The sequence below is a fragment of the Orbicella franksi genome, chromosome 1 (assembly GCF_964199315.1).
Source record: "Orbicella franksi chromosome 1, jaOrbFran1.1, whole genome shotgun sequence".
NCBI lineage: Eukaryota > Metazoa > Cnidaria > Anthozoa > Scleractinia > Merulinidae > Orbicella > Orbicella franksi.
The window spans coordinates 11,979,045-11,995,485 of record NC_138145.1 but is presented as its reverse complement, the minus strand read 5'-3'; the positions used below and the strand labels follow the sequence as shown (position 1 = coordinate 11,995,485).

The 16,441-nt window shown below is 37.7% G+C and overlaps 1 protein-coding gene across 1 annotated transcript; it reads left to right on the top strand.

The window, feature by feature from the left end:
* Positions 1–4,206: 4,206 nt before the first annotated feature.
* LOC145490885 (uncharacterized) lies at positions 4,207–15,558 on the top strand. Its single transcript, XM_081470008.1, has 3 exons — positions 4,207–4,786; positions 8,784–8,976; positions 13,396–15,558. The coding sequence occupies exons 2-3, from the start codon at positions 8,796–8,798 to the stop codon at positions 13,536–13,538; spliced, it is 324 nt and encodes a 107-aa protein (XP_081326134.1). The 5' UTR covers positions 4,207–4,786; positions 8,784–8,795; the 3' UTR covers positions 13,539–15,558.
* The last annotated feature ends 883 nt before the right edge of the window (positions 15,559–16,441 follow it).

Sequence of the window (16,441 nt, the reverse complement as noted above, 5' to 3'; positions counted from 1 at the left end):
GTAGCCGGAGCTCCGGTATCAGTTTATTTGGGAGGTGTGGTGGCCTCATGTTATGTTGGATTCTGGATCCAGCGGTCGGTAGCTTACGCATGGATTTGAAAAGGGTTGAGAAGGAGAAAATGAAGAAGGAGCTTCGTTCCATTTCTTTCCTCTCCAAATTATTTCCCCTTCCTTCGACGCCTGCTATATACTGGGAAGAAATGATTGTGTTACCCACGTGGTATCTTGGGCAACACATCTTAACTCCATAGTTCCTCTCTACACTCATCAGGTGCATAAATGGGTAATCCATCAGTGAGATGTAAAGCAAACTGATCAATGCTTTCGGGAGTAACCTGCCATGGACAAACATCGTCTCAATCGCTCCTTCCTATAGAAAGGGCCGGCACTGTTATTATCTTGTTCTTAAGCTATGTCACGGTTTGCGCATATTGAAAAGTTTAGCCTCAATGTTTCAAATTCGTCGTTTGTAATCCGTGTTAATCTTCTCCATCCTTAGCCATCCTTGTTCCTTTATGGTTTTTATTATCTCTTTGGTGTTTTTCTATCTTGTTTAACTGTTCTTTTCAGGTTTCCTACCATTTAAAGGTAATTTTGTATGTGGCCAAAATAACTCAAAATACCGTGACTGAGCACCCTTAACGATTTCTATTATCAACAGAATTGTGCATATTGCCATTTCACACATTCAACTTTCCCTTTGCCTAACATAACCATTGCGAAATATCTCGAGGTTTTTTACCTTAACATATCAAACAACATGACAGAACTCTATACTCACTTCCAGAAGTTACATCAATTTTTATTAGTTGATCAATTTACATTGTAATGATAAGGATAATTCAGAGTTGTTCTCCGTGTGCAAGTAAAAGTGCCCTGGCTCGGGTCAGCCTAATGAAGGGCAGAACTCATTCAGTGTCATTCAATATGATTTCCCGCCTGCAGTGTTCTCTGGCTGCTGAGCACAAGGCCCTCCCGGCCAGTTGGTGCTGAAATAGAAGAGATTGTCTGTGAGGCTCTACATGAAGTATATTGATCAACTGTCATGAATTACATAAGCATGACCTCGAAAAGTTAGTTGCTAAAAGACGTATTCACATAAATACAAACCTGAACATAACTATACCGTGACAGTACACTGAAGCCATTCAAGGGTGCCGTATGAATTATACGAGGTCAAGATTTTGATCTCAGAATTAAAAAAGATCGGGCAAACTGCAAACTCTGCCCTGGTTTTTCAGTTAAATCGTTACGTACTGCCATAATTGGAAACCTAAACAATGGCCTAGTTTAGTTTACAGTATAGTACGTAATTAATAGTACGCTGAAAGAAAGCTATTCAAGGTTGGAGTAACAAATGACTTATGCATTCACAAGATTTCGATCTCGAAATAAGAAAAATCAGGCAAACTTTTTCAAGCTCTGCCCTAGTGTCTCCGCGCGGTGAAATCGCGTAACTCTTGTTGCACTTTCCTCTCTCTTAACAAGTTACGATTCGCTGTTTAGTCAAATATAATTTTCGCATCGTTTTGATCATGAAATACAGCAAAATATCTGACCCTTAAATCCGTCTTCGTGTGGTGTGCAAATCATAAAACTGCGAAAGAACATGCAATACCAACCTGTTTAAATTCAACGTCCAAGTGACATTGACGATATACTTTAGCTGAAGAGTACAAAACAGGAGCATTGAGTAGCTCCGGTAATAGGAACTGACTTCAGTAGTGAAGGAATTTTTTCAGTGCCTTAAACAATATATTCTGAAACAGCAACTCACTTCCTTTTCACGCTTTCTGAATCCGCCGGGAAGATTTCCCCCTCCTCCTGCTGTGAAGGCATCGCTTTCTGTTACAAAAGAGCTAGCAAGAAGTAAGAGTGCAAAAAGCAGCATTACTTTAGTTTTCATTTTAGGTGAGGTTTCTGGCGAGTTCGCTCTTCTTCTTAAGCGGGTCGATCGTCCTGATGGCCAAGCTAAACTGTAAAGTGTTGATAAAAATTCTAACGGAGCCGAGTTTTTATCCCATGAGAACTGTCAAAACAAACGTCAGTTTAATTTCCTCGATCGACTGGAATTGAAGTTTAATACTGAACATTGTAATTAAAAATAATGTGTCGTTTCTACACTTAAAACACTATTCAATTTTTGTACTTCGTCACAAATCAAATAAATGAAACTTGTTTTAAAAATAAAAGAATGGGGAAGTTAACTACGCTTCTTTTTTTTGTTCCATCATGGGGTGCCGGTTTTCGACAGAGTTTTACTCTGCTCTGGGATGGTTTACCATACCATACAATATTATTGGTCTCCTTTCAATCAATTAATACCCTTTCCATTAGTTTTTGAACAAAGCTCATATAGTACTACTGTGAATGTGGTGTGAACTGTAGTTTCAGTACTACGTGTCATTTTTAAATTTTTAAGCTCAAGTTAATTAGATACCCGTAGATTTAGGGTTTGGAATTGGGTATTCAAGAGTGAATTCTTCGCGCCGGAAAATCGTTTCAGTTGTTCGGACAGAACATGGAGTCATCCTCACGTTTTTGTCGCTAATTATTCGCTCAGTTTTACTCTGCTTGTGAACCGACGGAAATGACTTGAAATAAATTAATCTTGAATCAAAAATCAAACGGTATTTCGACCAACTGGTCCAAATGTTATGCTATGGAATCCATCTAGTATGCATTAAAACCAAGTTATGTAAGATGCAATTTTAGTACTACGGAAATTAAAACAACTAGAGCATTAATTCTTGGCTTCTACTCAAAATGAATTTAGGAGTTATAACAATGTATACAGTGAAATAGTTTTCTTTTGCGAATAAACAAAAGAACCGACGGGCAAGAAACTGGATTGAAACTGTCTTTATCTCCCCATGGATGGTCCAACGGACAACAAATATAATTAAGAGTCTAAATTTTATCTCATTAAGTTACTTGGAAAGGTCAGTATGTCCTTAGAAAAGCCACAAAGAGAATGAATGATAATCTTAAAATGTTCATTGTGTCGAAATTCAGACAACAAAGTGGCAAAACTAGAAGTTATATTGAAAAGCCACATCCCGGCAAACCATGACAGCAAGGTATTGTTTGATGGCTTTTCATTTTAGACTCAATCTGGGTCTCCCTTGGTCGTTCACATTCCCTGCTAAAATCAACAGCTGTCTCGAAGGGTGACCAAATAGAAAGCATGATTAAAACCTAATAATGCCTACACTCATTACTGTTCCCAGTAGGTGGTCGTAGAAGGAATGATAATTATGGTAATTTCTAAAACTGGGAATATAATATTCTTACCATTTAAAACTACAATTTTCCCAGAAATTTGCTAGCTAACACTTTGACCGTTGTCTTATCAACTAACTATCGAGACCAGATGTACAACTATGAACACTCGATACGAATTACAATATTGCTTTGATATCTTTGTGACCAGTCATTAAGGAGATATGAGAAACGTGTATAGCATAAAAATAAAGAAGGATATCAAACCCTGTTTTCAGTACGAAGACTCAAGAAAACAATCACTATCCTCATTCGAGATGTTACTTTAGATCAAACTATTTTTTACGAAAAAAAAAAAGCCACTTTGTACAACTTAATTAAAATTAGAGTAAAAAGCTGATGGGGTCGAGAAATAATATAATTAACAGTGTGGTAGTATAAACCTTGTTATCTTGTTAGGGATAAGTTCTAATATTTTCGAGACAGCTAATCACACTTATCTAGCAGCAATATTCATTATAAAAATCATTCTGTGCCGAACTGTCCAAAAGAGCAGAGTATTGAGGTCCTAAACTAGAGCCGTATCATTTAGAAACGTCCGTGGACTGCATGGCGTTTACCTGTAAAGGCAATTACAACGATGAACGTTAATTATTTTTTGTCCATGTACTCAGACTTCACGGCTATAGCGTGTCATTGTTTATACAAGCTAACCGAGGAAGGCGGATGACATCAAAAAAAAGTAATAAGTCTAATAAGCCAGCTTAGATATTACATTACAATTTCTCATTATGAAATGTTGAACGAACAACCCAAACGGGCTGTTAACGATTTCTGCTTCCCCTAAAAGAAATGAAACTTTTATTACAAAGTACTTTTTTTATTATTCTGTAACTCGTGTCCTGATCCGCCATTCACCATGTGAAACTCACAAACCACGCTCAGCGCGCGGCCAGTGGTCCTTAGCTTCAACTCTCTTTTTGGAGTTACAACTGCCATAGAGTATCATGCCTTATGGGAAGCGTCAGGCCACCAAGTAACAAAGAGAATTTGCACGAAGTTGATGTTTGTTTTCAAACAGCTCGAGAGAAAAGAGTCCATTTGATTTTCATCTCGGAATTTCCAGAATTTTCGGTTGAATGGTTTGCTTTTCGGAAATTAAACAATTTCCGGATTTTCTGGAACTTTTCCCAGGAAATTCCCGTACCATTTGACCCCGTTTCGAAAATTTTGGAAATTTTTGGCGAATGGAAAGCGCCCCTTATCGACCCCTGTCTTTCCCGCGTTTCCTTGACGCAAGAGAGACTGGGAACGAAAGAGAAACACAACATGGCTGCCGAAGCTTCGAGCCGGTTAAAATCTTATTTTTTCGCCAAACAATCGATGAAGAGACTACCTTTGGTATTTTTAGCCTTTCATAACGTATTTTCTGTTGTGTATTTGTACCTCAATGCAAGAATTATGCCTTCAGCAGGCTACAAAACACATAAAATGGGGACCACGTTGACTGACCTTCGCAAATGAACAACAGCCGGATAGGAAGCTGAAATGCTAAACTGCTAGGGTAAGCTTAAGCTTTAACTCAAATACGTTTATTTACGAATATTGGTTTTTACGCTCAGTCATCGTCTCGTTCTTGCCATTAGATAAGTTTAAATGTCCGAAATTTAAGTGTCTCACATAAAGCGGGAAATTCAAATTCTTTCACGTATCGCACACGTGGGGTGTGGACAAAACGTGGGGTAGGCCATAACCTAGGCCATGGTGTAGGCCATGGCCTACCCTGTGGCCTACCCTATGGCCTACCGGTGGTCAAATTTTTAACAAAATCAACAAAACATTGATCAGTAAGAGTCGAACGAGTTAGCTGGCATAAAATTATATCCCTCTGAGAGGGGTATACTAAAAAGTCAGTAACATGATTCTCAACATGAGAGGTAACGAACAATGCAAACCTTACAGCACTCAGCCTTGAAATGTCCTATTTCTCGCTGTCTTCGACATCAAGCTTCTCCAGTCAGGCCAAACAATCAACCATAACAGCAGGTTAATAGGGAGGGGAAGGTCCCAGGGAAACTCCCATATAACGAAGACTGGGGTGCTGGTGGGAATTTTGGAAAGAGCCCCTAAGAGGCACCAAGATCCTGTTTTGCAGGCGTGGTTTGAAATCTTTTTCTCCCCTAAGAGGTACCAATTATTACTTAAGACATTATCTCCTTTCATATTTCGCAAAAGCTCCCGCTGTGGACTTTTTGAGGCTAAACACCCTAAGAGGTACCAAATTGCGTTTTTGACCCTTGTAAGGTATGTCAAGCACCCCCGTCATTTGTATATGGGATTCCCTCCCCACCCCCCTGCGGGGAAAAAGTGGATGTTACATGGTCGCTGGGAATATCCAGAATGGCGGCCTCACGATCCATACCAGCTGCCAGTTTGTAACATAGAGTGGAGTGCTAATGTATACATGTGATGAATGGCGTTAGTAACTGTTAGTGTCAGTTAGTGACTTGTTAGTATACCCCTATCAGTGGGATACAAGAAACCACGAGGGATATAATCTTATGCCACCTTACTCATTTGACTCTTACTGATGTTTTGTTAATTTTTTTAAAACTCTGACCACCGGTAGGCCATAGGTAGGTAACAGGGTAGGCCATGGCCTACACCATGACATAGGCCATTGGCGTAGGCCATAGACTACCCCATGTTTTGTCCACACCCGCACACTTGCCCTTTGTTTTGAGCAAAAATATCCGTAAGCTACGGTTTGTTTGAGTTAGAAGCTGGTTAAAGGAAATTTTGAACCCCTGAAGTGCTGACTTTAGACAACACCTAAGATGTTAAAACATACTTAAACTCTCCCTTCCTCCCAGACCTTAATAGCTTACGGCTTTGCATTTGTGCGAATCTCACATCTGGGAAGCCAATTTCTCATGTCTAGCTGCAAATTGTAATTTATTACGGCCGCAATTGTTTTTTCACTTCTTTTCCCTTCATAACATAGAACTGCGGTTTGTGGGAAAATTTAGAGACATATGCATTGAAAATTTAAATTGTGATTCCTTGCCTCCGGGTACAGCTGTGTCCTCCAAATGTCATTGATAAAATCTTCTGCTCGGTCCGTTAACTCATTAGTCATTAAAACTTTCAAATGTTAATCATCCTCAACATAGGCATACAGGCAATTTTTTTCCAGGGGGGTGGGGGTGAATCACTTTCCCAAAAAAATTTTCCAGACTTCCCCTAATTTTTACATTGACAATTGAGCACAAACAATTTTTGAAAGATCATTGCATGTTGTCAAGTAGAAACTTTTACTTTTGAACTCACTGACACTATCTCTTTGTAATTCATGACATTTGGTATAGAGCATAAGAGGAAAAAATTGCATGTTTGTGTTTTATTGAATTTCCACTCCAGTCAATCAAGATGGTGCCAGAAACTGTGGAAGCCTTTATTTTTATCACAATACCATGTCGTCATTGTAAAGTACTTTTAATGCATTTCAAAGTAGGGTGCGATAGTGCCTGGGTGAGAGATAGAAACATGCTTTTAGCCAGGATTCTGTGAGTGGCCGTCCACTAACAAATATGGGTCCCATCCCGCTAGGGGGATGGGATCTTGTGGCATCCCCCCTTAGAATATTTAGAAAAATTGAAGCGTCTAAGGTGTGTTTTCCTTGGTTTTCAGCTGATAAATGTATCGACTGGACTTGAATGATAAACGACTTGTGCTGGTTCACAAATTAATACTTCATGTAGTCACCAACAAGGGCTCACCAGGAGGAATGCTTTTTGCTGGTTACACAAAATTCCTTTCGGTGAAATTCGTGTAAATGGGAAAAGAGTGTCTGGTATTCACCTATGAAGTAACCAAAGGAAACTAAAGTAGAAATAAGATGAGATGGTGTGTTCAAAAGCATTTCCAGAATCACTGTAGAAATCAAGTGATTTTGTTTGAACTATTATGAAATTACTGACTGCAAATCAACAAGATCTCTGCTTTATTTATTTATTTTCTTTTGAAAAGTGGCCATCCCCAGGACGCCGGACGGCCACCTGGCTTAAAGCCTGGATAGAAAATCAGTTTGTAAAAATAAAGATATCAAGGAAAAGGTTTAATACTCGAAGGTTTCCATGCATGCACTGTGTAGTATGGATGATAGATGCTCAGAAAAGTGAGCTGATGATTATTGTCTAGAACAACATAGTAATGAAAAAGTGTGGTGCATTTAAAATATCTACATGTATCTTTCCAACTTTATGTTCAGTTTTTAAATTTTTTTTTCCAATTACACAAACCTCGCAGAAAAAAAAAAGGACAAAATAATAATAGATTTTGACAGATAAAATGACTTGGTTTTGACAGAAAATGAAGTGAAAGTCTAACTTCTTAAAGTGACTATGAAATGAAAAATCTTTGGCACCAGAAATGTACATCACAAAAGAAACAAAATGACACCTGTAGTGACATTGCCATGGCAACTCTCTTGGCTCCAGGCTCTTTCTTTCAAAAACCAAATATCCCCATTTCAACCCTTTAAAGTGGGACAGGGGTCCTGCTTTAGCCTTTGAGAGACCCCCAGCGTAATTTGCAGGAATACATACTGGACTAACTTACTTACATGTAGCATGATTTTTGGAAGCTGCAAGACTGTCCCTTTATCCAAACACTCATTTCAGAAACATTTTGTTTATCATAGAACTGTTAATGAACTCCCTGTTATTTCTAACCTCATTCTTTGTTAGGCTTAGACCATGGTAGTTCTATTTTTATTTTTAAAGAAGAAGAGGTTGCGTCAGCGGGCATTGTTAGTTACATACATACATACATTTATCCCACGTCCCCAAGGGGCTTTTCAGTGAAATATGTAACAAACAACAATAAAATTAATTCTATGTGAATAAAATTTAAAATGCACTAAGAAATTCAAATCTAATAGAAGCTAAAGAATTAGAAGATTTAAAGTATTCCATACTAGATAAATTCAGTTAGCTATCCATTAAGAGTCTTTTCCTCATCAAGGTCTTAAAATGAGCTAACAATTGACTTAACTTTTGTTGGTATACGTGTTTCATTTGCTCAATGTCTCTCACATGTTCCAGATTGCCATCTTGTTGCGATTGTGTTGTAGTTCTAGTGTTTGTCATTAAACCGTTCAGAGTTTGCCATTATCGGGTTGTCTGGTCCTCATTACTGGTGCTGGGGCTTGCTGGCCACAGTGGAAGCTCCCAGATATCCCAGGCACACACCTTCCATTTCAGGGAGGTTGCTAGTTAATTTTGGAAGGTGCCTCAATAATGCAAGACATCTCATCTGTTTTCAGTGGTTATCAGGCTGACTGAATATTACAGCTACACCCGTACGTTGTACTCACTCCTCCTATTAATGATTTGAGATAGGCATATAGGCATTTTTGGTTTGGTTGGGTTTATCTGTTAAAAAATATAAATTATCTCTTTACAATAAATGTTTTTTCTTTAACAATAGTCATTGGACTGAGTTCTTGATAGTTTCACCAGCAACAAGAATCTTTTCTGAATTTCTCAATACTTACTCAGCAATGAACAAGAATGGACAGACAGTGGACAAACCAGGATGGCACACTGGATACACCTAGATGGACATGGACAGTGGACAAACATGAATACAGAGTGGACAATTTTGGACACATGGTGGAAAACTGGATGAGCATGAGTGGACAACTCTGGCTGGACAGTGGAAACCAAAAACATTCAGACCTTGAGCAACCAGGTAAATACACTGTCTTGTAACAATCGTGGATCATGTGTACTAAAGGCATCTGCAGTCGAGTGTTGATGGGTACCCTTGATTGAGGTTATCAATTGACACTCGACTGCGGATGCACATGATCCACTATCTTTGCTACTAGGTATTGTTGATGAAATTTAAGGCAAAGCAATGTGAACCTGGGAGAATCTCCTCATAGCTCTCATTACTTTGGAACACCTTGCCATCAATAATCCATGTTATACTTCCAAGTAAAATTAGACAGGGGATCAAGCCTTTCCATTCAACCGGAAATCTTTGGTGCAAAACACTTTAAAACATGGTTTTCGTGATGTGTACCCCCTTTTTGAAAGCCTGTAATGGGGCCTTTCAGAAACTTCATGTATCAGAATCATACTGTACAACTGACAAAATGATATTTGTGCAATGCAAGCCAATTAGAAGCTAAGGGGAGTTTTAAAACCCAGAAGTTTCAAAGAAAAATCAATTACCAAGCTAAGTGAAATTTTCCAATGGGGAATTAAGGGTTTAAACTGACAAACCTCCATAAGATGGATATCAGAGCCCAGATTACACAGAGTTGCCATAATCATGCATTAGGCTCCTGGTTCAACCTTTACCTGTATCTTTGTGTCTTTCGCACTTTGCTAGCCATGATGTTCTTGCAATTCTGCCTACAGGCTTTGGAAAGATTTTAATTTACCAATTATTGTTTTGTTTGGTGAAGCTTTCTGCCTCGAACCAAAATGCGAGCGTGTGATTTTGCCGCTCAACAGCATCATCCAAGAACAATTCAGTGTAGAACATGAATTCACAGAGCTTGGCCTTTCTGCCGTCCATTTGAAAGATTGAACCAGACTTTCACTTGAAACTGGACATTCTCCTGAAACTTTCCGCTGCTATCGGCAAACATGTCACCACAGTTGGATGATCTCCTATGTCAAATAATGTAAAAAAAAAAATGTAGAAAAAGAAAACATCTTTTTGCCTTGCTACTCAGCGAGAAGAGTAGGGTAGAGTGATTTTATTCAGGATATCTCTTGGGGTTTCTTGACAACAGGTGATAAAAGAGGACGTCAAGATAAGAAATCCTACACCGAAAAATCACGTGGCCGTGAAAGGTCAAACTCCCTGGCTTAGGCGATAGTCCCTCCTTTTGCGTGCTCCTAGCCCCCAGGATTTCACGGCCATTTTTCTCTCACAGTTTTTTTTTTCGCGTCATGGACAACGGACTAAGTGAAAGAGGGACTGCTCATAATCTAACAATAGATGGGCTTATATCTGGGGGGTACTTATCAGGGCTGTCATTAAGTTTTGAAGCAGCCATTGCATGTAAGTTATCACCCATAGCAGTGAAATACGTGGCCCACGGCCACATTCTGAAGGCCCGAAAGGGCCTGAGCATCTAGGGGGGTCTGAGGGCATGCCCCCCCCCAGAAATTTTTTGAGCATGAAACCCCTAGAAATGCATTTTCCTGCTTTCTAGGGCATGAAAATGGCATAATTTCAAATTCATGCACCTTAATTTACAGAGATCAAATGAATAAAGTTATGAAATATCTCCAACAGACCTGAGTGTTCCTTGTTTAAAAAAAAAAATAAATAAATAAATGACAGTCCATAATCAGCAATATGGTTTTATGTTTGCTAACAGTTATAATAATTTGTTATTATGGTCAAATGCATAAAACAGGAGTGAAACCGGAAATAAAAATTATAATAAAATCTCTACATTACCGAGCTATCTTACCGTTAGAGGAACTCAAATAAGCTGGATCAGACATTGAACATCTCTTTTCGTTACAGTGGTAATAAGAATGAAATGCTTTACCATTTCTAGACTCGGGAAATTTTTCTTCCACTCTTTGTAGCATAATACTCAGTTCTACAGGCTGCCCACATGTGGCTGAAGTACTTGCAGTACTTGAAGCTGTGATCGCTGGTATTTGTCGACCGCCTCGACCAGCTGTTTTGTGAGCTTCCTCATTTCCATTGGTCTGTTGGGATTTACAAAAAAATCTGTCGATCCCAGGCTGTTTTGACGTGGGTTCTTTTCTCTTATTCATATTAAAACATAACGTTCTCTATACACGCGCGGGACCTAACACGATCGATTAGCCTGGACAACACCCTACATTGGTCGGCGGAATTTCTCAAAAGGCAGGAGCAGCGCATTGCGAGATAAGTTTTGCTGCTTAAAATGGCGTCTAAATGTAATTCACGACGATTAAGCAAACTGAAAGTTCATCTCCAGGGTAAAATATAAATAGTAGAACCAAGGAGGTAAGACACCAAGAAACAGTTATGTTTATTTCAACAGGGAAATGTTTAAAAATACGATAGGTTTGACTGTGTTTGAAATATCACACCAAGACAAACATATCTGTTAATTAAGTACTAAGCAGTAACATTCAAATGATTTATTTACAATTGAATTACCGTTAAATTTATTGCATACTCATTGACTAATAAGGAGGGGGGTGAATTGGTTTTCTGATCGGCGGATTTGATCTTCAAAAGCACACAGATTGTGGATTTTTGTGATAAATCGAGCAGATTCGCGGATTTTGAAAACACAGTGGATCGTGGATCAGCTGTGAATTTTAGTGCAGATTCTGGATTGTGCCTGTCTTGACATTTGGATCTTGGGTTCTAAACGAGATTTGGATGGTAGATCTTTCTTCAGCCTTGGTCGGTATGTTAATGAGTTCACCTAAATTATTTCAATTTTTGGACGAATCTCATTTAAACTCAGGTGTGAGACTGTTATTGGAATTGTACTGTGTTATAGTCATCAAGCATGTTACCTTCTTTACTGTTTGTGTGAAGTTAACAAATGAATGGCATTCACATTTACCAGTTTACCTAGTTTGAACTTTTACACTTTTGTTTCCATATGTGGTTTTGCAGATTGACGGATTTGGTGAAAAAAAGCCATAGATTGGCAGATTTGCATACCCCTATTCGCCCCCCCCCCCCCCCCCGAATAAGAGAACAATCACACTGATGATGTCCTTCACAAGCTAAGCGAGTCTTGAAATTTTTTGCAAAACTTCTTACAACACATTATTTGAATGTTGTCAATTCCTGATTGAAGTTTAAGCAGTACAATTGCATGCAAATAGTATTCTTTTATCCTTGATAACCTGTCACCATGGAAGTGTCAAATCACACGACCAAACAGTTGACAAATAAAAAGTTTTCAATAGTAATTTTTAGGTTAAGTTTGAGCACTATACATGTGGCTTTGAATGCTGTTTTTGTGAGAAAATATTGAATTCAGCATGGGCACTTCGTTTCCCTCTCTCTTAGGCTAAATTGGGTCGGGAGAAAATTACCAAAATTGCTTGAGGTGACTTTAAGTCCATATCAGGTTCTACTGTAAGGAGAAAAGCACATGTTAGTTAAACTTTAATTTGGAATTTGATGAATGGACTCTATATTATGCTGTGTTCAAAGTACTGATCTCATGCAAGTGGACTGAACTTGGTGTAGCAGGCTTTCAGGAATTTTTGAACAGAATAAATTAGGTTAAAGTTCTAGAAATTCCACCTCAAGTGTCATTCATGTAGTTTGAATTATGACATGATTTTTGGAATTGTTTTGACTGAAAGAAATTGTGGTTTCCTTGCAATTTTGCCTACAAATTCATCTTTGCTTGATTATTATGGCTTTTGCCTACAAATTCATCTTGGCTTTCTATTATGGCTTTCTGTATCTAAAATGTCCTAAAATAACAGAATTGAATTGTCATAAATTGCTTTTTATATCCTCTCACTGATGATAAATTTCATCACACTGTTATCATTTGAAGAAGACTGTGGATCCACAAGCACTGCCAAGTGGATCGTCAGCTACTGTAACAATACTAGGAAGCACTTTATCATTAATAAGAGGACATACACACAAAAAAGCTGGCATCAATATGTTAAATTAAAATAAGAATTTGTTAAGCATTCATCTGTAGGATTTCATTCTTTTTATGGGGCAAAATGTAGCTCTGAGAATCAAGAACAATGATCCTACCCTGAGAACTAATTTAATTTGGAAGCTCAGGATGCTTGTTGGGTATACAGTGCACCTATTGCAGACAGGGTGTTTAGTTTATGAAGATCCTTAAAGGTCTTCGTCAGAATCTTTGAGGATCTTGATCCTTGATAATATCCTCATGAAGATCCTCGAGGATCCTTGAAAGATTTTTACCAGTAGAGTGAAAAATCAATGGAGTGAACAATATAGTTTGTGTAGTGTGCATTAGTCAGTTTTACATGTATTCATGTTTTAATGACTTGTTATCCAAGCATAGCTGTTAAGAAAGACAACAGCTAAACCCTTGCAAGTGATAAAAAATACATCTTTCAGGCTCCCTAAATCTCAGTTTGGATTCCAAAATAACCTATCACTGTGCTTGTTTCATCACAGGATGTTGGACGAGACAGAAAGCACCAGAGGACAGCACAGACTCAGAGGCCAGGAAAAAGACAAGAGTGCAGGCACTAAAGAGGATGCTTAAAGAGTCAAGCTACCTAGTAGACAAGTTGACAAGATGGCTAATGGTATCATAAGTACTTTATTTAATTAGAATAAGTTGGCCCTGCCCGGGAGGCCTTTGAACGCGGGGTACAGCTGGCCCGGGGTTTTCCTCCCAGGAGCAAGTGGACGTACGGGGAGGTTTTTCACCCAGCTGTTGTTCCACAACCCCTGTTCAGGTTAGCTGGTTATTTCTTTAGCTTGACATAGTCTTCAACTAGACTCTTGTAACTAGTTGATTCTTTGTAAACTGCTTGCACTGGTTTGGAGCAGGTAAGACTGAGGAAAAACCTTTCATACAGTTGCTAACTTAGTAGAACAAACACCTTTTGACTGATACCAACAACAGGTGACCTTTTCATGACCTCAGCAAACCAATCAACAAACTTTCACTTCAAAAAGACCCAGCATAAACTTGACTAACAATAGATGGATTGAAACGGAGAACATCTGACACCAACAACTACATGTGCTACATGTAACACCTTTCAAATGACTTATTCATGAACTAAACAAACCAACAAACTTTAACTTCAAACAGGACCGACACAAACTTGACTTACACTAGATGATGTGACACTTCACAACATCTAATACTGACAACTTTACACCTCACAGATGACTTACCTATGACCTCAACAACCCAACCAACAAACTTTGACTTCAAACAGAACCAGCACAGACTTGACTAACAACAGATGGATTGAAACTGACAACATTTATCTGACATCACCAATTACACACTTATACTGTGCCTTTATTACTTATTCATTACTTATTTATTACTTATTCATAAACAAAGCAACCAGCAAACTGAACATTATTTTGTAACTTCAAACAGAACCAGCACAAACTGCAACAACTTCTGACAAAAACAACTACTTACACCTTACAAATGACTTTTTCACGACCTCATCAAGCCAACCAACAAGCTTTAATTTCAAACAGAACCAGCACAAACTTGACTTACAATGGATGGATTGAAACTGACATCTGACATCAACAACTACTTGCACGTTTACAAATGATTTATTCCTGAGCTGGACAAACCTAAAAAACTAGACCTGACTTCAGCACTTCAATTGAATCCTAGGATACTGTCATTGACACTGCTACACTGCAGGCTTAACTACCAACTAACAAACTCTGTACCACAATCACCAAATTGAATACTTTACAGACTACAGTAACTGAACAAACTGCATACCAATGCAAGGATTAGCACTGAGTCAGATAATATTATCTAATGCTACATAAGTGTGTGTGCCACCATTATTCAAATAAGTGCTTTTTCTGAAAGGAAAATTATCTCCAAACATTTTGGTACTAAATATCACTATAGATGTACACTGGATGTGATTAATTGGATCAATGATTGGAGTCATTAACAACAAACTCACTTTGAACTGAATTTCAAGAGTTTATTGATCAAAATTCACATTATTTGCAAACACAAGAAAGACACCTGTCCAGTAAATTATTTTGTTGTGAGGCTTTGCACTGATCTTGGCAGCCACCTGTAAGTCTCAATTCTTTTGGTAAGACTCAAATTTAAAAATTTGCAAAGTTATGTTTATCTTTACAGGAAAAAAAACAGCTAGGAACTAAATATAAATTATGGTAACTATTCTATTGGTCATATGCTAAGGTTCCATCTGTAACCTTAAAAATTACAACCACACTGAGTAACTTACAGCAAATTAATTATGAGAAGGATGCAGGATGTCCAGTTTTTCAATGTTCAGCTCTTGCAAATTGGGGTGTGCTTCATCACAGGCTAAGAAAAATTAATATAAATTAGTTGGTGGAACTCTTAGAATTTAACTAGCAAAATCTAATACTTCATGGCCCTAAGGATGGCTTGTTAAATGATTACTTGTTATCTTAGTGTACAATGTACTTCTTTCATAAAAAGTAAAAAATATTTCACTAATGAACTCTTTTCGAGCAACAGTCAACATCACGCTGCCACTCAACCTTACTACATACTGTAGCTTTCTTAAAATAACTATAAAATGTTTGTTTTTGATTAACAATCTCTTTTAAAACTTGTGTAGGAGAGAAATTTAATTTTCTTTGGGAGTCAGTAGTTAAAAAATAATTTCCTTTTAGATCCATCTTCACCATTTTAAAGTGCTTGGCAGCTTGATGGTGGTTGTTTAATTTCATAAGCAAGGGAAAATTTTTAATTATAAATTGAACAATCTCAATGTACACTTAGTAAAGTGGATCTGCAAGCTCATTAGCACAAACTTTAACTATTGCTAGCCAAAAATATTCACTTATCTCAAGCAAAAAAGCATTTCTAACCGTAAGCAAGGTTAGTTCATGCCATCTTTTTTACCTTCTTGTATACATCATTGATTACTTTCAAGACTTACCAGAATTTTCGTTAAATAAATGCAAATGTTCTTGGCCTTAAGCCAGAAAATATGACACCACCTGCTTGTAGGAAAGTTTTTGAGAGTCAGTCTTACTGAAAACAAAATGTTATCAGAATTTAGAATTAAGCAAAATTTAATTTGAAGGTCTTCATTTCAGGTTTGTTTTAGAATTGGGATATTTTCAGTTTCGAAAGTGTTACTTTCATTTTGTCTTCAATCTCTCAATTTTTTGTTCCAGTTTTCTTGACTAACAATGATATTTAATATTAATGTTAAGCACATTTAGATCAACAGTCTGCATTTTACCTTATTTCTAAGTTCCTATGTTTTTTTGTTTATTTAGAAACAAATCTTGATTCCCTCACATCAGTATAAACAAACATTTTACATCCTCATCAAGAACTACACAATGCAGACTGTTGGTGAAAACCAATGTATATTAACTTACTTAATGCACTAGTTTCTTGGTTCTTTCTTAGTGTTGCAATGAAGGTTCTCTAAGGTTTCCTTTAAACTTTTTCAGTGATTTCTCTGTTGCTCCAAAAAATTCTCAG